This window comes from Symphalangus syndactylus, chromosome 11 (genome assembly GCF_028878055.3).
Source record: "Symphalangus syndactylus isolate Jambi chromosome 11, NHGRI_mSymSyn1-v2.1_pri, whole genome shotgun sequence".
In the NCBI taxonomy this organism is placed as follows: domain Eukaryota; kingdom Metazoa; phylum Chordata; class Mammalia; order Primates; family Hylobatidae; genus Symphalangus; species Symphalangus syndactylus.
The window spans coordinates 102223569-102245595 of NC_072433.2; the positions used below are offsets into that span (position 1 = coordinate 102223569).

The window sequence follows — 22027 nt, forward strand, 5'->3', positions numbered from 1 at the left end:
ACTTTGGTGAAATCCTAAAAGTACATCATGTCAATACAAATTTTGAATACAGCACTAAGGGTAAGACTATATTCTTATTTAGTGAATTAACACTGTGACTGACAAATAACGAGCTATTAAACACTAGCTGAGTCAGTATGTTCATGGAACCCTAGTTGGTATCTATTTACAAGCTGAATTATCAGCAATTTTCTACATTAAATGCGACCATTTTTCATTAATGCCTGAGGTTCTCATGCTGTATATAAAAGCAATTATCTTAAAAGCACTTTATGAATATGTATTAGTCCATTTTCACACTGCTATAAAGAAATACCTGAGGCTGGGTAATTTATAAAGAAAAGAGATTTAACTGACTCACAGGTCCACATGGCTAGGGAGTCCTCAAGAAACTTACAATCATGGCAGAAGGGGAAGCAGATCTGTGTTACATGGTGGCAGGTGAGAGAGAGCAAGAGAAGGGAAACTGCCTTATAAAACCATCAGATCTTATGAGAATTCACTATCACAAGAACAGCATGGGGAAAATCTACCCCTGTGATTCAATCGCCTCCCACCAGGTCTCTCCCTCAACACCTTGGGATTACAATTCAAGATAAGATTTGAATCTAACCATATCATTCTGGCCCTGGCCTCTCCCAAATCTCATGTCCTCACATTTCAAAACAAATCATGCCTTCCAAACAGTCCCCCGAAGTCTTAACTCATTTCAGCATTAACTCAAAAGTCCAAGTCCAAAGTCTCATCTGAGACAAGGCAAGTCCCTTCTGCCTAGGAGCCTGGAGAATCAAAAGCAAGTTAGTTACTTCCAGGATACAACGGGGGTACAGGCATTGGATAAATGCTCCCATACTAAATGAGAAAAATTGCCCAAAACAAAGGGGCTACAGGCCCCAAGAAAGTCTGAAACCCAAAAGGGCAGTTATTAAGTCATAAAGCTTACAAGTGAGATCTCCTTTGACTCTATGCGTCTCATTCAGGGTACGCTGATCCAAAGGGTGGGCTGCCATGGCTTTGGGCAGCCCCACCCCTGTGGCTTTGCAGGGTACAGCCCCCACACCACCTGCTTTCATGGCTGGTGTTGAGTGTCTGCAGGTTTCCCAGGCGCATGATGAAAGCTGTTGGTGGATCTACCATTCTGGGGTCTGGAGGACCATGGCCCTCTTCTCAGAGCTCCACTAGGGAGTACCCCAGTGGGGACTCTGTGTGGCAGCTTATACCTCACATTTCCCCTTTGGACTGCCCTAGCAGAGGTTCTCCATGAGAGCTTCGCCCCTGCAGCAGACTTCTGCCTGGACATCCAGGTGTTTCTGCACATCCTCTGAAATCTAGGCAGAGGTTTCCGAACCTCAACTCTTGACTTTTGGCACTGGTAGGCCCAACACCATGTGTAAGCCACCAAGGCTTTCACCCTCTGAAGCAATGGTCTGGACTGTACCTTGGCCCCTTTTAGCCACAACTGGTACTGGAACAGCTGGGACCCTGGGCACCAAGTCCCAGTGATGACAGCTGCAGCAAAGATGCTGGCTGCAGTTGGGAAGGCACAGCCAGAACTGCTTGCTCTACAGAGCCAGCAGGACCCAGCAACAGGCAGGAGCCCTTCTCCCTTCAGAGTTGGTGCGGAGGGAGCCCCATGCTCCTGGGTGCAATTGCAGCCACCCAGCTGTGGACTAGGGCATTCCTATGCTCTCGGGGGCCCAGGATGCCCCTCTTCCCCCACATGCTCAGAAGTGCCTGCTCCTACTGCTTGGCCTCTCCCCATTCCCAGTGCCCACTCTGATTTTGGAGAAAAGCTGTGGCCAAGCCCAGGCACTGACATGACCTGGCCAGGTGTGTGTGTGCTTGAGGAGATGCTGACACACCAGCCCCCTGCCACTTCAGCCCCCTCTGGACTTTGGGCGCTGATGAACGTGGGAGGGAGGCCAAGGGCAGGGCTGAGGGTGACTCAATGTGGTACTGCACACATCCCTCAGCTAAAACACTCTGGGCACCATGAACGGCAGTGGGAGGGAGATAGGCTCCCGGGAGGAAAACGACAGGTCCCTGCTGAAACCCCACCTTCAAGCCAGGGATAGCCTGAAGCCTAGGGTCCAGGCTGCCAGTTCCACTGACTGGAGTGAGAACTTACAGTGAATTTTCCAGGCCCACCCATGGCCACCCATGGGCCAATCAGCACACACTTCCTCCCCTCTGAAGCCCATAAAAACCACAAACTCAGCCAGACTCTGGCAGACGATGGGACGACCTGCCGACAGATAAGATCCACCCACTCGGGTCTCCTCTCCACTGAGGGCTGCACACTCAACAAAATGACCTGCCTGTAGAGAGGAGGTACCCACTCTGGGTCTCTTCTCTGCTGAGAGCTGCAGTCGTTGGGAGGAACTGCCTGCAGAAAGCAGCTACCCACTACGGGTCTCCTGAGAGCTATTCTTTTGCTCAATAAAGCATCTCTTCACCTTGTTCACCCTCCAGTTGTCCATGTAGCTCATTCTTCCTGGACACAGTACAGGAACTCTGGACCTGCCAAATGGCAGGACTAAACAAGCTGCAACACAAACAGGGCTAAAATACACCCTGCTGCTCACCATGTTGTGGGTGACAAGGAGGAGACAAGAGAGGAGAGAAGAGCTGCAGCCCTTCAGGGAGCCTGGACTTAGGAGCTCCCCAAGCCAGGGCTGTGACATCCTCTTTGTGGCTCTGCAGTTCCTGGCATCTCCAAGTTTCTGGGTGCCACCATGTTCCACAGTGCTTGTAGTGGGAGCCACTTGTGGTACACCTGTTGCAGCCACAGCAAGGAGCCAGTGCCCATACTGGCACCTGGACCTGCCTGCCCTGCCACAGCCAGCATGCCTGGCTGTGCACACTGTACCCCATGCTCGCTCACTCATACACCCCTTGCTGCTCTGCACCTGGCTTGCCCTTGGCAGCCATGGGATCTGGGCCAGTAGTGAAAGCCAAGCACAGCCTGCCGGGCCAAGTGGGCAGAACAAGCCCAGTGGGCCTGAGCAAAACTTGGGCAAAGGCAACACTTGCCACAGAGGTTTCTGGCTGGCGAAGCGACACCCTAAGGATCCTGTGATACCAAGGGTGCATACAGCAGCAGGGCCCTGGGCCCACTCCACTAAACCATTTTTCTCTCCTAGGCCTCCAGGCCTGTGATGGGGCTCTCTTCATTAATGCACTCATTTGGCCCTGCCAAACGGAGGGACTGCTGCCAAGATCTCTGACATGCCCTGGAGACATTTTACCCATAGTCTTGGCGATTAACATTTGAGTCTTTTTTACTTAAGCAAATTTCTGCAGCTAGCTTGAATCCCTCCCTAGAAAATAGGTTTTTTCTTTTCTACTCCATGGTAAGGCTGCAAATTTTCCAAACTTTTACGCTCCGCTTCCCTTTTAAACATAAGTTGCAATTTCAGGTCATCTCTCTCAAGTTCAAAGCTTCACAAATCTCTAGGACAGGGGCAAAACACTGCCAGTCTCTTTGCTAAAGCATAGCAAGAGTCATCTTTACTCCAGTTTCCAACAAGTTCCTCATCTCCATCTGAGACCACCTTGGCCTGGACTTCTTTGTCCATATCACCAGTAGAATTTCGGTCAAAACCATTCAACAAGTCTCTAGGAAGTTCCAAACTTTCCCACATCTTCCTATCTTCTTCTGAGCCCTCCAAACTGTTCCAACCTCTGCCTGTTATTCAGTTCCAAAGTTGCTTCCACATTGTTGAGTATCTTTACAGCAGTGCCCACTACCTTGGTACCAATTCTCTGTGTTAGTCCATTTTCACAGTGTTATAAAGAAACACCCAAGAGTGGCTAATTTACAAACAAAAGAGATTTAATTGACTCAGTTCTGCATGGCTGTAGAGGCCTCAGGAAACTTACAAATATGGCAGAAAGGGAAGCAAGGACGTTTTACATGGCAGCAGGCGAGAGAGAGTAAAAACAGAGAACACTACCTTATAAAACCATCAGATATTGGGAGAATTCATTATCACAAAAACAGCATGCGGGAAACCACTCCCATGATCCAATCACCTCCCACCAGGTCTCTCCCTCAACACCTGGGGATTACAATTCAAGATGAGATTTGGGTGTGGACACAAAGCCTAACAGAATATTAAAAGAGTGTAGGGGACCCTTTAAAAAGGTGTATAAGCACCACTACAAATGCTCTCAATACTACAGGCTTTCATTATTTTAAGTGAGAAGCATTTTAGACTCATCACAACTAAAAAAGTTTGATGACCTCATACCAGTTTCCCCATCATTTCTCTATGTAGTTTTTTCCATGTATCCCAGACTTCATATCTATGAATCCTATAGTCAGCATCCCTGCAATTTTAAAGACAGCCCAACTTCAAAGTACTTATAACCTTGGACAATCATTTCAGCTACTAGAAATACATAGAAAATTAAAATTGACTTAACTAAATGTAATGAAATTTTAAAATGTATGCTAACCTATTCTCTCTAAAGTGACAAAAAGTGCTTCAAAAATCTGACAATTTAACTGCATTAGAGCCAAATGGTTTTATCACTGTCAGTGGGTGTTTGGATGCAGTCTCTTGCTGCATCACTCAAATACGTGATGAAGAGCCATATCACCTCCCAGCTGTTCACAGATTTGGAAATAAGATAACCAAACCTCACAATTCACATCAAAGAATACAGAATATTCACATCCTATCTCATTTCACAAAGGGTTTGGCACCTAATTCAAAATAAAATCCTGTCCGGGATATCCAAAATAGGTTCTTACATTCCATTTTATGTATAAATATGGTCAGTTAAAGTTTACTTCTCACTGGGGGACGATCTAAAATCATTTCCATTTTCTTGTACATAAAGCAGTGTCTTGAATCTGACTTTTTAATCACAATGGACATAAAGTATTTCTTACCCAAGAGAAAATTTAGTTCGTCCGTCACTGAGGGACAAACAAACTGATTAAGTGTGATGTGGCGGCTCCCTCAATTAAGCAGTTCCTCAGGAAACTTCGGAAGAATTGCACATTCGACACCTTTAAACAAAAACACTTGCAGGCTGACAGCTGCCGGGAGGGGGGGGACGGGCCGGCCCGCCCCCCGCCGGCAGGCAAAGCCGGGGAGGAGCCTCTGGCCCAGGCGGCGGCAGCCGGCCGGGCCCGCGGGGGTCAAGACGCCTAGACAAAGGGCGGCCCCGCAAGCGCCAGGCACGCGCCCCAGCTTTCTGCCCGCACCCAACTCCCTAACGCTAATTAATTCACAGCCTAAGCTTCATTAGAGAGACCCTCCATGATTCCCCGAGGTGCTCAGGTGGGCAACCATCGGATATGCGCTCTTCTCCGGTCCAGGGGACCCACGTCCGGCTCTCGGGGATAGAAAGGGGACGCCCTGGGTTGCAGAACCTAGCCCCGGGCGGGAGAAGGCGAAGAGGAAGCGGGATCCCCACACGCCTGCCTTTGCTCTCCCCGGAGGAGGCTCCCTCCGGGCTCCCTGCGGAGGAAAGAGAAAGAGCCGCGGTCGGCACACCGCCCTCGAGGTGGGGGCGGCGGTCACCTCCGCACTCACCGGCGAGTCTGAGCCATCGCCCTCCATGGCTGCCTTCTGCCAGGTGTCATCAGCGGCACGTTCCACTCAAACACACCTGCTACCCCGCGCAGGGTCTGGTGGGCGGGTCCCTGCGGCGGCCGTGGAGCCTCGGTCCGAAGCTGGAAGACGAGCTGGTCAGCTGTACCTGGCCAGCGGACCGACGCGGGGAGAAATAAGCCGGGGCAGGCAAAAGCACAGGCGCGGGAGAAGCGAGCTTTGCTCCCAGCGACTGCCCCGGGAATCCCACCCAGCTGCCGGCTGCGGCAGCGGCTCCCGCGGACTGCGGCTGGGAACGGCGCCTCGCAGAGACCTAGGCGGGGCACCGCGGGGCGTGGCCAGGGCGTGGCCTGGGCGTTGCCCAGGCAACAGCGCCAGGCGCACAAAAGAGGCGGGGCCGCCTGGGGCTGGTAGGCCCGGTGTCTAAGCGGTGGGCTGAGCGGGACTCTGCTGGACGTGTGTGTGGCACGCTGTTGGGACTCGGCGCCCTCAGCTGCCACCTTCCCCCTACGCATCAGCCCCTCACTCCCACTCGGGTAGCCGCCCGTCGCCCTATGCCAGGCTGGGGGCGTCTCTGAGGAGCGGAAGTGAGGGCAGCGGGGAGCGGTGGGCGGGTGCCGAGGGCGGCGCCGGGGCGGGGAGGCTCCGCTGCGGCAGAGCAGCCGGCTGCAGCCCTGGCCCCTGGCCCCCGCGCTGCCACTCCGCCCTTCAGTTTGCTCTCACTGCGCTTTCTTCACTCGCGGTTGGAAGCCCCGCTTCCAGGCTCAGCACAGGACGGTGCGGGCGAGGGCGAGCCTAAGCCACCTTCCCTGAATGGCCGCGGCCAGCACGGCAGAGCTGCGCGAGGCGACCAGAGTGAGACCCCGCCCTCCCCCTCCGCCGTCCCCAGCCAGGCGCGGCCTGGGGTTCCCTGTCCCCGCCCGGCTGGTCCCCGTTCTCTCCTGGCTTCACTTGCTGGGTGAACTCAATAGTCCCTGACTGGGCACCGAGCAGTCGTATCTCGCTTTCTGCTTCTATACCCTCAAGTCGCGATGTCACCGCACGTTCTTGCCCAGTGGCGCGGGGACCGCCTGCAGGGTGGGGATTCCTCTCCTGGATGCTGGCCAGGGACAGAAGTTAAAAGGCCGCGGCAAGGGAGCGACCCCCCGCCACCCGGGCCTACGCTTTCCTTCCTGAGTACCAGGACAGAGGGTCCTGAGCGGCTCCAGCATCCCCGCACCCCCGCACCCCCGCGGGGAGTGCTGCTGAACGTTAAGGCGCGCGCCAGCTCAAGGACTGGCGGCGTCCATTTCACCTGCCACGGCCCAAGTGTGTTTCTTGTGTTGTTTTCAGGACACACGGAGAACAAATTAACTAAGGATTATTAGATCACGCCACTGCCTTCCTGGCTAGCTAAACAATTCATTCCTATGTATTAGGCTTTAGGAACAGATGCCCTAAATTGCTGGTTAAGTAGGGACTACAGAGCTGTAGCAAGACGTCTCGTTTAGGTTTTAAAATGCTTCCCACTTTTATTTCCTGTTTGGGAGAAGTCGCTCGCTGTGGCAAGTTCCGCCGTCTTCCCACAGCCCTGTCTGCAGCGGTAGCCTCGTCTCCATTCCGGCATCTAAATAAGGAGTGTAGAATTAAGAACACTGAGGGACTATAGCAATTTTCTCTAATGGAATACCCTCCATTTACAGATGAGGTGAACAGAGGACGAAAGCTTTGCCAGGTAATAATGCCTGGGCTGTTCTGATCCGGATTAATGCCCGTTGCGTGGCCGCAGGTGCTAGACTTGCGAAGGCTTCCTTTCCACAGGTTCTGAAAAGTGCTAATCAGGAGGAGACTAACAAATGCCTGCGTGAATTAGGTGCCTATATATATATATCTATATATATATATATATATATATCTTTAACGGCTCAACCATTAGAAAGCATTATAAGTCTTTCTCATACTGGCCTTTGAGCTAAATAATTCCCCTTGGTGTGTAATTTCATATCAGCACACCTGCTTTGATCCAAAACTTATTAGTTGACACAGTAAAAGCGATTAGAAGGCTCCATTAACAGGAATTAAAGATAAAATCTGTATAGACAATATTTTGGTGAAAATACATTGCTATGGCCATTTTGCAAGTCAGACTTCACTGAGCTATCATTTTCTACCTGATCCACAAAATTCAAACATGATGTTAATACACTTGGCAAGTGTTAATACACTTGGCAAAACTGTGTCTCCAAAAAAATAAAAATACTTATGCAGTGGGCACAACCTTACCATTATCACCCCAGCATAGGTTTTAGTTGTGTGAGCAACTGTCTATTCATCCTTCTGAAGCAGATCATTTGGTGGTATTTTTGTTTTGGTCCCGTGAGATGTTTAAGACCTTATATTAGTCTAGATTTGAGGACTTTCTAAGCCTAATTCTTTCAGAGTATAAGTGTCTTCTTAATTTTGTGTTTGTAAAAATTTTTGAGTATTTTTGTGCCTCAAAGATGTTCAAAGTTAAAATAATAATTCACCAAGTAATGGTGGTATCATTGCCTAGTTCTCTATCAAAAATATAAGATTTACAAAGCCTCTCTTATTTTGCTCAAACCTTTTTGTGATATCGTATGTTGGTACAGCTTATCTGAAGGGACATTTTACAAATCCTATCAAAAATTTTAAATATTTTTACCTTTTGACTAACCAATTCCACATCTAAGAATGTTCCTACTGTAATACTTGCATGTGTGCACAAAAACATGTACAAAGAGCTTATTGAGACCTTATTTATAACTAAACATCATCCATAATACACATTCATACCATGGAATACTATGCAGCAGTTAAAATCAATGTACTGATGAGAAAGGATTTCTAAAATATAATGTGTGCAGTGGCCCACACCTGTAATCCCAGCACTTTGGGAGGCTGAGGCGGGTGGATCATCTGAGGTCAGGAGTTCGAGACCAGCCTGGCCAACATGGTGAAACCCCCTCTTTACTAAAAATACAAAAATTAGCCCAGCGTGGTGTCATACGCCTACTCAGGAGGCTGAGGCAGGAGAATCACTAGAAACCAGGAGGCAGAGGTTGCAGTGAGCCAAGATCGTGCCACTGCACTCCAGCCTTGGCGACAGAGCAAGACTCTGTCTCAAAAAAAAAAAAAAAAAAAAAAAAAAAAGTACAAAACCATATGGATTCTGAATGCTGCCACTCTGGCCAAAAGACTAGGTATATCTGATTATAGGCAAACAAAAATAAGCATCTGGAATATAGCACAAAAAATGATAACCATTGTGGAGAAGTAAGGGATGGAGTCAGGTAAACAAGATTTAACTCTTCACTCACACGGTATTATCTTTGCATCTTATACGTACATGTTATACTTCTAAAACGTTTTAATGTTAAAAATCCTTTCTATCCATAAACTTTTAAAAACAAAAGGTGAGGGGAAGAAGACAAATACGAAAACTGCCATTTTAAACCACTGCTTTCCCAGTTCCCTGATCATTTCTGTCTCCCTGGGCTGCCGTGCTTTGTGTCAAGTCATCAACTTCTCTGTTTCAACATCCAAATATCCCAGCCTCCCAGGATACCAAGACCCTTCCCAGTTCCTCAAGTTAAAATCCTGGTGGGTTTTGTTTGCTTGCTTTTTATCTTCCTTTCTTCTTCCCTGTCTATCTCTGGTCAGCCTTAAATCATAGTTTGTTGTCAGATTCTGTTCTTTCTCATCCTCACAGCCAATTCCCGTGCCCACTCTAAGCCCCCTCTCCACATACCTAGATTACAACAGTAGCCTATAAATTCAGTATTTACAGATGACTTTCCATATGTGTAGCCCTGTCCTCATGCCTCTGTTTGCACAAGGAGCAGAATAAGCTACAGTCCTGGACCACAGGCAGCTTGGTATTGGAACATAAGGGGGTAAGGGGGTGTGTGGACATGTGTATTTGAGTGCGTCTATGTGTGTGTGCACGCGCATGTGTTGGAGAGCAGGAGTTAGAGGGTGGTAAACTTGTGGTAACAAAATAAGTCTGGTAAAGTATGGAAGGCCTCTATGGTTTTGTAGATGTTGAGCAGCTTTTGAAGGCTTTTTAGCAGGAATGGCATGAAATATCTGAACTTTAAAAAAATCATTATTCCCCTATTTTACATTGTATATGCTATTCCTTGGTGCCTACTCCTCCCCAGTCTGGAGTATCCTAGCACCTCCTTTTTCAATAGTTTATTTTAAAATCTGGGTTAAAATGCAAAACAAGAAAACCTATCCCATTCTTATCCCCCTAAGTCCACAGACCTTCAATACTCTTGCCTTCATTGTGATATCTAATTTTCTACTTCTGGTATTACTTAATTGCTCTTCTATCACAGGGGCATGAGCTTTCTCACATCCATCTACTTCATGTAGTCCAAAAGGTCAAGTTTCCCCTCTCCAAACACACACAATTCAGGATTTGATAAAACAGAGTCTCAATCAATGTTCATTGCTTGATATTTAAAATATAAACCCCTTACCCTATAAATCGTATACTACTCCATAAGCTGACTTGGTCTCTTTCCATATTGATTCCTAATACCCAACAAGAGATTTAATTCCTGGCTGGGTCAAGTCCTAATGACCATGGTGCATATTAATTGGTTTGCTCTGAGATCAGACAGGCAGGGTACCACCATTCTATTAGTATATACTAAACAAGAAATAGAAACAAGGTAATATGGCCACATATTCCCTAAACTCTGCCCCCTTTTGGGAACCCCTAATAATTAAGCAACCATAGGTATAAAATCAAGAGAGCCCCTGGACTTATAGAAAATAAAAAGTATGGAAATAAAGTAAATTACAGGGTTTTCCAGTAGATTGGCACACAGACCACCTATACTAGTGGGTATGAGGAGGTTACCAGTGAAGGGATAATGAATGGCATTGTCTATCAATTATTGACTCAAGCTACTGACAGGCCAAGCTTACCAGTCATAAAGTGTTTCTGTGGGAACAAAGTCAGGGGAGAGGAGTCCAGAGAGCCAGCAAGTTTGGATTTCTATTACCTGGCCAAATCCTCCTCATCTTTCAAGTTGCACTTCTGGAGCCTCCTTTATTAGTTTTGATTTCATTGATTATCTCCCTTTATTCTGAACTCTTTTAGCACTCAGTTTAACACAACTACCTAGTCTTTGTACACTGATGTTTGATGTTTTGTCTTCTCGACCATTTAAGCTTTTATTTAAGACAAAATCTAGTAAGCATTTATCTATTAAACAGTAGCACCAGAGCAACAATTTGCAATTAGGAAGATAAGAGGAACCCAGTGCTGCTCTCACGGACATTTTTCCATTAATGATGAGCGTATTGGCTGCATAACTAGTGGGCAAAGAAGTTTTCTGGCCAACTTGAGGTAAACAAAATTGGTAATATTTTGAGGCACTCTAGCAGGTCCCTCTCTGTTGACCACATCTTATTGTTCTTCCCCGTAGGGTTACTAGATTTAGTAAATAAGAACACAATACAGCCAGTTAAATTGGAATTTCAGATACATGATAATTTTTTAGTATATGTTCCAAATATCACATTGTACATATTCTAAAAAAAAAAGTATTTGTCTCAAATTCAAATTCAACTCTACATCCTGTATTTTATCTGTCAGCCTTACCTCCACTTCTTAATGATCACAATGTGGATATAAGGTGTCTTAAGGCCCAACCCTGTTGTCATAAAAGCTAGAAGTAATAGCTTTCATTTATTTATGGCCTATGATGTGTCGATAACATCATATCGATAACACTGATAATGTGTCAGTATTAGGAAACCTGCATAAAAGATTCATTTAACCCTTGCAGTAACCCTGTGAAATAGGTATAATTCTTTTCAGAGAAGACATGTAACAACCAAAATTCCTCTCCACCTCCGCCCATAGATTAAGTAATATGCTTAATCTATAGGCTATATACTACATAGCTATATACTAAAAAGCCAGGATTCAAACCTGGGTCTCAGTCTAGCATCCTTATTGCACTGCCCGCAGGTAAGTATACAATACAGAATTTATAATTTCACTAAAAATCTGATTTAAACATCCTTTTACAAAGTAGTTTAGGAGACACCTTTTTTTTTTCCAAATTATCTTTAGCACAATATAGTAAAAAATCAGAGGAAAATTATGATATTTATGAAAGTAGCTCTTTTCAAATGATATTACAAAAATCTAAATCTTCTGCCTGCCTTCCCTACTCCCCACAGCACATACATTTCACCCAATTTCAATATATATATTTAAAAAACCTTTAAAAAATACTTTGTAAGCCAGACGCGGTGGCTCACCCCTGTAATCCCAGCACTTTGGGAGGCTAAGGCGGGTAGATACTTGAGGTCGGAGCTCGAGACCAGCCTGGCCAACAGGGCGAAACCCTGTCTCTACTAATAATACAAAAAATTAGCCGGGCATGGTGGCGTGTGCCTGTAGTCCCAGCTACTAGGGAGGCTGAGGTAGGAGAATTGCTTGAGCTCGGAAGTGAAGGTTGCAGTGAGCCTGAGATTGCACCACTGCACGCCAGCCTGGGCAACAGAGTAAAACTGTGTCTCAGAAAAAATAAAAATAAAAATAAAAATACTTATGCAGTGGGCACAACCTTACCATTATCACCCCAGTTTAGATTTTAGTCGTGTGAGCAACTATCTATTCATCCTTCTGAAACAGATCATTTGGTGGTATTTTTGTTTCGGTCCCAGGAGATGTTTAAGACCTTTTATTAGTCTAGATTTGAGGACTTTCCAAGACTAATTCTTTCAGAGTGTAAGTGTCTTCTTTTTTTTTTTTTTTTTTTGAGACAGAGTCTCGCTCTGTCGCCCAGGCTGGAGCGCAGTGGCGCAATCTCGGCTCACTGCAAGTTCCGCCTCCCGAGTTCATGCCATTCTCCTGCCTCAGTGTCTTCTTTTTTTAAGGTAAAGTTTGTGTTTGTAAAAATTCTTGAATTTTTTGTGCCTCAAAGATGTTCAAAGTTAAAATAATTCACCAAGTAATGGTATCATTGCCTATTTCTCTATCACAATTAAATGTAAGATTTACAAAGCCTCTCATTTTGCTGAAACCATTATACTCCTTAGATGTTCCTGAATAGTAATTATTAAATTATGGGAACTGAATGTACCTTCTGGCTATTTACACATAAATGGAAATATGCTAGATACACAAAATACAAAGAGATATACTAAAATTTGAATTCTGTATTCCTTGTCATCAAATCTTCATTAATATGATTCCAGAAGAGTGTATGATGGTGATAAAAAAATTAGTGAGGCAAATCTTGCAAGAGACCAAAACAGTTGGAAAATACTGCTTTGAGTAACCTTAGATATTGACCACAGATTTGGAAACCTCTCTTTTAATCCAAAGAGATTAGCTGCAAAAGAAACAAAGAGACAGCTTTCAGAAATGGTAAAAGTTTCACTGCTAGTGAAATATAAGGAAATACATTTTCATTTTTAAGCCTCGAGAATGATCGTAAGTATTAACTACACTTTCTCAGTACCGTTTGATGAGCAGAAAGGTCACAATGGCAGATATCACTGTGTACTTTAAATATTAAAGTAGCCATCACAATAGAGTAAATAAGCTGATCCAGTTTGTCCTGTAGGTTTTAGGTTACCCTAAGAAAAAAGGCTCACTTCCCACATTTCAGAGAACATATGGTATGCTAACTTAATTTGAAATAGCCACACAAACTGCTGCCACTGGGGAAGGAATGAGATTGGAGGTAGGCATGAACTTAGACTTTTTACTCTGTAAAACTTTCTGTGAAGTTTGAATATTTTACAACAAGCATATATTCAGGTATTAAGTTTGTAAAAATGTAAACCTATGTATTTTTAATTATGTACAGAGTTTGAGAAGTCCAGTACAAGGATGAAACAAATCTGGGGGAAAAGTGAGAGAAATTAAGAAGATGGTCAACTCAGTGGTCTCAACTTTGAGGGATGGTGGGGCGGAGGGCAGGCCAACTACAGGCCTCTGCTCTCTTAATTCTCATATTTAGACCAGTTTCCCATTATTCTTTACATTACAAACCCCAACTACAAAGTGGAACCTAACCCCACAGAGGAAAATAAAGCAAGTCAGTCTCAAAGGTCTGCTATTCCATGGTTAATGTTCAGTGTTCAAATCCTGTATAATCACACACAAAACAGGGGTCTTAAATGGGCTAGTGCTGGGGCTGTGGGGCGGAGCAGGATTTGAGCCTGAGGAGAGTGGGTAGGAAATAAGCTTACGTTGAAATGGTTAGGAGGCTACTCCTGACCAACTCTCCCCCTCCAACCCCCACAAAACAGAGAGAGGAACTGTCCTAAGTTCTTCTTGGGAGAGACTGCTTTCCAACCTCAGAGATTTCAAAGGGACAGCAGGCCTCTCCATCTTTAGAAGTCAACCGGGAATGCTCATGGGTTTGCTGCAGGCCCATTGCTGAAGCCTAGTGAAGAGAGAGACAGAGAGAGAGAGCAGAGAAATCCAGTAAATGAAGCCAGAAAGTTAGTGTTTTTTCATTATAGTGAGCATACTGTGATGAACCCATTGCTATTCTGAGGGTTTTGTTTTTGTTTACCTGACTTGATTATAAGGAGTTTTAACGGTTCTGCCCTACTTCCCCATTTCATGTTCATGGGACATCCATCAGTCGGCTTCATGGTCACCTGGGCTGTTCTTCACGTGCAAATCCCTGGGTCCTACCCCAAAATTATTCTCTCAGAATTTCAGGATTTGTCTGCTATTGAAGGAAAGCATAGCCAATTCTGACTTACTTTGAAGAATATCTGAGCGCCATAGGACAAAATTGACCTATCAATCATCTTATTCTCCATCCTATCAAGAGTAGTCCATTTATTTTGTTCAACCAAAGGCATTCTTTTTCCTCCCTGCCCCCTAGCCCCTCATCGTTCCCAAATAGATGCCCCTGTTAGGCATTCCCCTAGACCTGAGCAGTCGGGGTGCTGCTGCACCTCTTGCTCTTTAAAGGCCGTGGTTCTGGCCCTCCTCTGGTTGCCTGCCTCTTTGCTCAGAGCCAGCCCTTTCTCGGGGACTTCTCTCCCCAGGGTCCATTCTTCAGAGGGAAGGGTGGGCCGCAATATGCACCCTAGGCCCGAAGGGTGGTCAAGGGGCTGCTGCTGGGGCGACAAAGAGCCCGGATATACTGGACAGTGGGTGCTGAAGGCCCCTTGAGGTGCAGGATGGTGCCTGGGCTTGGAAGAAAAGTGGAAGGAGGGTTCTCCATTTGTACTTCTGGCCCGGGGTTGTAAATGGTAGGGGAGGCCCAAGACACAGCTCCACTTTCGAAACGTTAATGAATATTCTGTTTCTGATGAATGTATTCAGTGCCTGTAGAACAAGAGAATTCAGAGAGGCGTAGGGTTCATTTGGGACTTTGTAGGCTAAAAGTGCATTAAACCAGCTCCCCAGCCCTGGGGCCATAGGACTGTCGGGCATGAAGCTAAAACTACTCTATATGCTATATCGGCGGCGTTGGAGTTAGTGGGGTGTGGGACTGCAGGGTTTCAGGTGCTCACATTAGGGCTACAGAATCATCCTCCTTCCTGTTAACTGCGCACAGGGAGTCGAGTGCTCCTTTGTGCCATCACCTCTTCTCGAAGCTCCAGGCGCAGAGAGCAAACGCTGACGCCCTTTCCCGCCTTCTCTCCGTTTGTGAGTCCCGGAGGGCAGTGCACTGTGCAGCCTCCGTATTTCCCGACACGTTCCGCCTGCAAACCACTTAGGAGCTTCTGCCGGCAATTTCTCGGATACAGCGCGGAGCCCAGCCTCCCGCACTGACTCAGGCCCGGCACCACCCCGCCCGCTGAGGGCGTGGTCGCGGGCGCCACCGACGGCGCCAGCCTGGGTTCCTAAAGGCTCCGGGACAGGTGTGGGGCAGAAATCCCGCTCCTCCAGCATCTTCCCCTCCCTACCAAAAGAAGGCTGCTTTAAATATTCCCGGCCTGGAGCAGCAGCAGCTAAGGACGTGGAAAGAGGCCTGAAAAGGCCAGGGCAGGGCGAACGGAGGTGCTGTCCCTATTTACCCGCCACATGCTCTGACTGCGGGCTGACCCCAATCCCACACTCCGAGCCTATTCACTCGCTGGGCGGACCCTGCCTCCACGCTCCGCGCCCAGGCAGGAAGAGGTCACCCACTCGAAGTCACTACGCTTGAGTAGCCCTGGTTGGTGGGGGAGAGCCCCCTTGGCCAACGCCCCGCCCTCCTCTCCATCTTCGGACGCTGGGCTCTCGCCCTTCGGTGTCCGGGAGCCCCTATTGCTGCCCAGCTGGCCCCAAAAGCGTCCGAAAGTCCCCTCTTGTCTTATTTCAGAGATGCCACGCAATAAAGAAAAGGCGGCTACTTCGCATTCCGCAGCTGCTGGGACGCCCGGGCTGCGAGCGCGGCTCCTGGATTCCAGCCTCCCGCCCTTCCCAGGCGCTGGAATGGACACGGACGCCCACAGTGGCGGGCCAGGTAGTGCCGGAGTCGGGGGCCCAGGCCGCGGCGCCCCGCGCCTCATCACTTACCTTGCCTTTAGCTAGCAATTCCATGATGTAGCCAAATTCACTCATCTCACCAGACTCCGACATGTTTACGCCCCTTCACAAACTCTGGAGGACCGACGCGGGTGTATCGAATTTGTCCTTTCTTTTCTCTTTTTCTGTTTTTAGTCTGAGTTTTGCCGAGCTCCCCGCCCATAAGCTGTTAACCAGGAAAAGTGAGGAAGCGCCGAGGAAAGCAAGAAGCTGGCTTGGGTGGAATGAAGGCCATCGAGGGCTCCCGGGCAGCCTCGCCCGGCTTGCTAGGATCTGGGTGCAGCGGTCGGGGCTGCGCGATCTAACGGAACAAACGAGGGCGGCGGCGGCGGCCGTGAAACCCTCACTAGGCGGAGCCGGGCGCGCGGAGGCTCCGCCTCCTCGGGGGTCGCGGCCGCGGTCGGACCGCAGCGGAGACAAACAAACGCGCACACAAAGCGGGTCCGCCGAGTGCGGCGCAGCCCCAGCTAGACATTCCCCGGCCTTTATCGCATGCCGGCAGGTTGGCCGTCCCCGGCTCTCGGAGCGAAGATCTGGAAAAAAGCCCCATCGCACTGTCTGGAGGTGCGAGGGCAGTCAGAAATGAATACAGAGGAGGCGCAACAAAGGGGCTGGCTGCCAGAGCCGGAAAATAAATAAATAAATACATAAGCGAAGGCCAGGAAATGGCAACGGCGCATCTCAAGTCAGCCTTCCTGAAATCCAATAGGTAATAAAGACCAAGCCCCGCGCTTCTGAGATGAGAACAAATACAGGGATTGTATTTTAAACACTCTTAGTTGTGTAAGGTCTATTGTATCTCCATATCCCTTTGATACTCAACTTTCCTTTAACAACAACAACAAAAAAAAAAAAAAAAAGAAGAGGAAAGAAAAGAAAATTAAAAAAAATTGCCAGCCAGGTTCCTGGACACTCTCATCGTTAGTTACCACAAGTCCACTTTTCTAATTATTTGTTTCGTTTGTTGAGTTAAAGCATTCAGTGCAGGCTTCTCACATTTCTATACTTCTTTTTATAACAGCAGCTTCCCTAGGAGGCTACAGCTGAAGTGGCCTCAGACCATACCTGACAATCTTTGCCTCTCTTCAAGAGAAAATTTGGCTGAACAAAGTCAGTCCCAGGCCATCACTCTGCTCTAGGCAGTCTTTGCGATTAAAGGCTTGATGTTTTTTCCTTTTTAAAAAAGAAAAGAAAATAAAAGAAAAAAGCTGCCAGCAAAAATTAGATTAGACACGAATAAGATTTACTACAAGGTTCGTGAAACCACTTTCCTTAAGCAAGTTGGCGGAGTTTGCGTTGCGCTCAGCACCAGTGGGCAGGGTGATGTGTCGAAATGACCTATTTTACGGGTGTATAAGAGTTTTGCAGGCTTAATGAGACGTGGGGATTTTTCTTCTTTGCCTCTTCCTTTTGTCATTTTCTAATTTCTCCACTTTGGTCCAGAAATCCAGAAGCATACACATTTCTTTCTTTTTTCAGCACACCTCTCCGTAAAGCTCCAATAACGTTGCTCTGTAACAGTTGTTCTACCAGAACTTTGCTTCTTCAGTGTTTTACTTTCCTGTATGTGCTGGTGCTGAAAACCTCTTAGAACAAGCAGCAAAAGTTAACATGCTGATGTTCACAGTTAGGGCTCTGTAGGAGGCAAGACACAATCATAATGCTTCTTGGATGTACAGCTAGAAGCTTCTTGTCCCTCTTAAGTTCTGTAGAACTTCATGTACACTCTTTGCGTCCATAGGAAAGCTAGTAGAATTCAAGTAAGGTCTGTAGCATCCATAAATGGGTTCTTGCCTACTATTAGCAACACTTGATGGATTACCAGAAAGAGATATTGCTCTAAAAGTGAACAGTTTTTTCACACCCAGAATGGATTCTGGCACCTGATTAAAAACCACAGTGTTAGAGCTGAACAACTAATCTTATGTCTGCATTACAAGCAGGAGGGAGGAAGGTAGAGACAAAAAAGCACACAGGGCATTTGTTTCCCCTTAAAAAGCTTCCCTCAACCCCATGCAGTGACCTCCACTTACACCTTTGTGAGAAACGGGTAATATGCATCCCCTAGCTCCAAGGAAGGCTGGGGAGATGATTATTTTGTTCTGGGAACATTGCCACTCTAAACAAAATCAAGGATTTGTTAGTAAGGAAGAAGAGGAGACAGGTATCAGGTAGAAAGTTGGTAGTTTCTATTAACCTTGAGTAAGTCCATTCAACTTTCAGAGTTTCAGTTTTCTCTTCTATAAAATGACTGGTTTTGACTAAATGGTCTCTAACCCCTTCCTGTTCTTAACCCTAAGATCTCTGATCTGAGGATCCCTTTGCCATCTGTCAGCATTAGCTGCCATTCTCCTTCCTGAAAAAATTGCTGTTAAAAAAGGGCGGTCCACCTGATCACTTGCTACTAGAAAATACTCCAGGCAAAATATCCTTATCAGTTGCCTAGATTCCTACCCAAGACCAAGAAAGTGGTGGAGGCAAGAGTTTTAGAGAACATACGTTGGGTCCTGAGGATTTATTTACTCCAATGCCTGGTGGTATTTACCAGTCTTTATTTTCCTTGTGTGAAGAACACTCTGGAGCATTAAAGACCTTTCAAAGAAGATAGGCATACAAAAATGAAGACCACATTGAAATTTCTTCTTAAATTCTATGCATGCACTTCAAAGACACAGGGTCAGACTGTCAATAGGTACCAAATAAAAGTTGCTTTATTATTTCCCTTTCTGCTGAAAAAAAGATTAAAATCATATAAATTTAAAACTTCACTCCCTAAAAGAACCAAAATTAAGAAAAATGTTAATTCATATTTCTCTAAAAATAAGAATGAAATTAATGACAGACGCTGCTTCACAGGGGACTTCCCCACCTAAGAGGAAGATATTTAATAGAGGGATTATATGACATGTGAATTTTTTACACTGAGAAGACAGCAATATTAAAGGGTCCCTTGCTGTGGAAAATCTGCTAATTGCCAACTTTCATCAAATGGAGAAAATTCTTAAACTGCTCTATTGCCATGCCAATTATTGAAATAAGTATAACTTATAGAGATTTACAACATTCTATTTTCTCCTTCTGATGGTAACCAGCATAATACACAATAGCTTTAACAAATAACATCAACAAAATACACAATCCCAAGTTTTCTTTTTAATGGTGACACATAAATTGTATTTTTGAAGGTTTTGAATTGAAAATCTGTGAAGAATGTCAGCTTTTTAAGAGTTAGAGACTGAAGAAACCTAAAATATCTTACTTTTAAGAAACTCACATTTTCTTAGTTTTTATTTCAAAAATATAAACCTAAAATTTGACTGATACCTGTACTCAAAAAGGTCATTTAAAAAAAAATCTTATTTTTTGAATAAGCTTTATTGAGGTACAATTTATATACCATAAAATTCACTAATTGTCAGTGTACTGCTTAGTTATTTTTATTAAATTATGGATTTGTAAAACCATCTCATAATCTGGTTTTACAATATTGGAATATTCATTTATTGAGATTTTCTTTAATTTTTCCAAGCAATGTTCTATCACTTTTAGTGTTCAGATATTGTACTTATTGTATTACATATTGCAAGGTACTCCTTTTAATATTATTGTGAATAAAATTGATTTCTTAGTGTCATTTTTTGGATTGTTAATTACTGTTATATAGAAACACAACTGATTTTTGCATATAAGGTTGTGTTTTACAATGGGGCAAAATTCACTTATCAATTCCAGATTTTATTTTCAGATTCCTTATAATATCATCTGTAATTAAAGACAATTTTATTTCTTCCTTTCCAGTCTGTATGCCTTTATTTTTCTTGCCTTATTGCTCTGGTTAGAACCTCCAGTAAAACCTCCATTGAATGCATGCAGCAAGTGTGGGCATCCTTGCCTTATTCCCAATCTTGGGGAAAAAGCATTCATTCTTTCACCATTAAGTACTGATTGGTTTGGCTACATTTCATGACTTTTGATAATTTTTTAAATTAAATTAGAAATATTTTTAAAATTTCCTATTGCGATTTTTTTGACCCATGGGTTATTTACAAATGTGTTAATTTCCAAATTATTTCAAATTTCCAAATAGTGTAGATTTTCTATTTTTGTGTGTGTTGATTTCTAATCCAATTCTGTTTTGAGCAAAGATCATCCTTTGAATGATTTTAATGTTTTTAAATATATTCAGGCTTGTTAATGGTCTAATGTGGAAGTCAGCAACTTTTTCTTAAAGGGTAAGATATTAATGAACATTTTAGACTTGAAGCCATATAATTTCTATTACTACTTGTCTTAGTCTGTGTTGCTACAAAAGATTACCTGGGACTGGATAATTTATAAGGAAAAGAGGTTTGTTTGGTTCATGGTTCTGCAGACTTTACAGGAAGCATGGTGCCAGCATATGCTTCCAGTAAGGCTTCAAGAAGATTCCACTTATGGCAGAAGGTGAAGGGAAGCTGGCATGTCACATGGCAAGAGGGAGCAAGAAAGAAAGGAGGGGGGTGTCATGCTCATTTTAACAATCCGTTCTCATGAAAACTAACAGAACAAGAACTTAACTCATTACCACAAGGACAATACCAAGATATTCATGAAGGATCCACCTCCATTACCAGAATAGCTCCCACTAGACCCCACCTCCAACACTGGGGATCAAATTTTAACAGTAAATTTGATGGGGACATATATCCAAACTATATCACCGCTCAACTCTGCTGTTACAGGATGAAAGGGACCATTGACAATAGGTCCACAAATGACAATAGGTCCACAAATAGGTACACAAATGAATGTGGACATGTTTCAATAAACGTTTATTTATGAAAATAGGCAGCTGAATAAGCACATGAAAAGATGCTCAACGTTATTAGTCATTAGGAAAATGCAAATCAAAACCACAATAAGATACTACCTCATACTCACTAGAATGGCTAGAATCAAAAACAGAGAGAATAACAAGTATTAATGACAATGTGGAGAAATTGGAACGCTCTTAGAATTCTTAGAACTTAGAATTAACATATGACTCAGCAATTCCACTCCTAGTTATATACCCAAACAACTTGATAACAGGGACTCAAACAGATACTGGTACACCAGGGTTCATTGCTACATTTTTCACAATAACCAAAAGGTAGAAACAACTCAAGTATCTGTCAACAGATGGATAAACAAAATATATATACATATAATGGAATATTTTTCAGCCATAACATGTAATGAAGTTTTAACATATGCTACAATATGGATGAACATTGAAAACATTATGCTAAGTGAAATAAGCCAGAAATAAAAGGATAAATATTATATAGTTTCACTTATATGAAATATCTAGAATAGACAAACTCATAGAGACAGAAAGTAGAGGAGCTGGAGAGAGTCTGGAATGGATTATTTAATGGATAGAGTTTACATTGGGAGTGACGAAAAAGTTTTGGGTATAGATAGTGGTAATGGTTGTACAACGTTTTGAATATAATTAATGTCACTCAATTGAACACTTAAAAATGGTTTAACAAAAAACTAGGCAGCTGGCCCTTGGGCTGTAATTTACTAACCCACGGCCTGGAATATCACCTATTTTGGATGATATTCCATGTGTGCTTAAAAAGAGTATATATTCTGCTGTTGTTGGATGAAGTATTCTACAAATGTCAGGTAAAGTTGATTATTTCTCTCTCTCTTTTTGTGACAGGGTCTTGCTCTATTGCCCAGGTTGAGTGCGGTGGTGCAATAACAGCTTACTGTAACCTCCACTTCCTGGGCTCAAGCCATCCTCCCACCTCAGCTTCCTGAGTAGCTGGGACTACAGGTGCATGCCACCACACCCAGCTAGTTTTTCTTTTTTTTTTTGTAGACATAGGGGGTCTCACTATATTGCTTAGGCCGGTCTTGAACTCCTGGGCTCAAGCAATCCTCCAGCCTTGGCCTCCCAAAGTGCTGG

The 22027-nt window shown here is 44.8% G+C and overlaps 1 protein-coding gene across 6 annotated transcripts in view; it reads right to left on the reverse strand.

Annotated features, from left to right (window-relative positions):
* The window catches only part of TRIM36 (tripartite motif containing 36), a 53381-nt gene extending 36897 nt beyond the window's left edge, over positions 1-16484 (reverse strand). For 2 of the 6 annotated variants that reach the window (XM_055299078.2, XM_055299079.2), the window contains exons 1-2: positions 5550-5849; positions 4901-5020 (exon numbers count right to left, since the gene is read on the reverse strand). Coding sequence is in view for 4 of the 6 variants with exons in the window: in XM_055299080.2 (XP_055155055.1) it covers positions 13874-13996; positions 16078-16140 (186 nt within the window). In the remaining 2 variants the exon portion in view is untranslated. Of the gene's footprint in view, positions 1-4900; positions 5021-5549; positions 5863-7052; positions 7174-13019; positions 13997-16077 lie in introns of those variants that run through there. The other 4 variants (XM_055299081.2, XM_055299080.2, XM_055299076.2 and 1 more) reach the window with 4 other exon arrangements.
* Positions 16485-22027: the final 5543 nt, after the last annotated feature.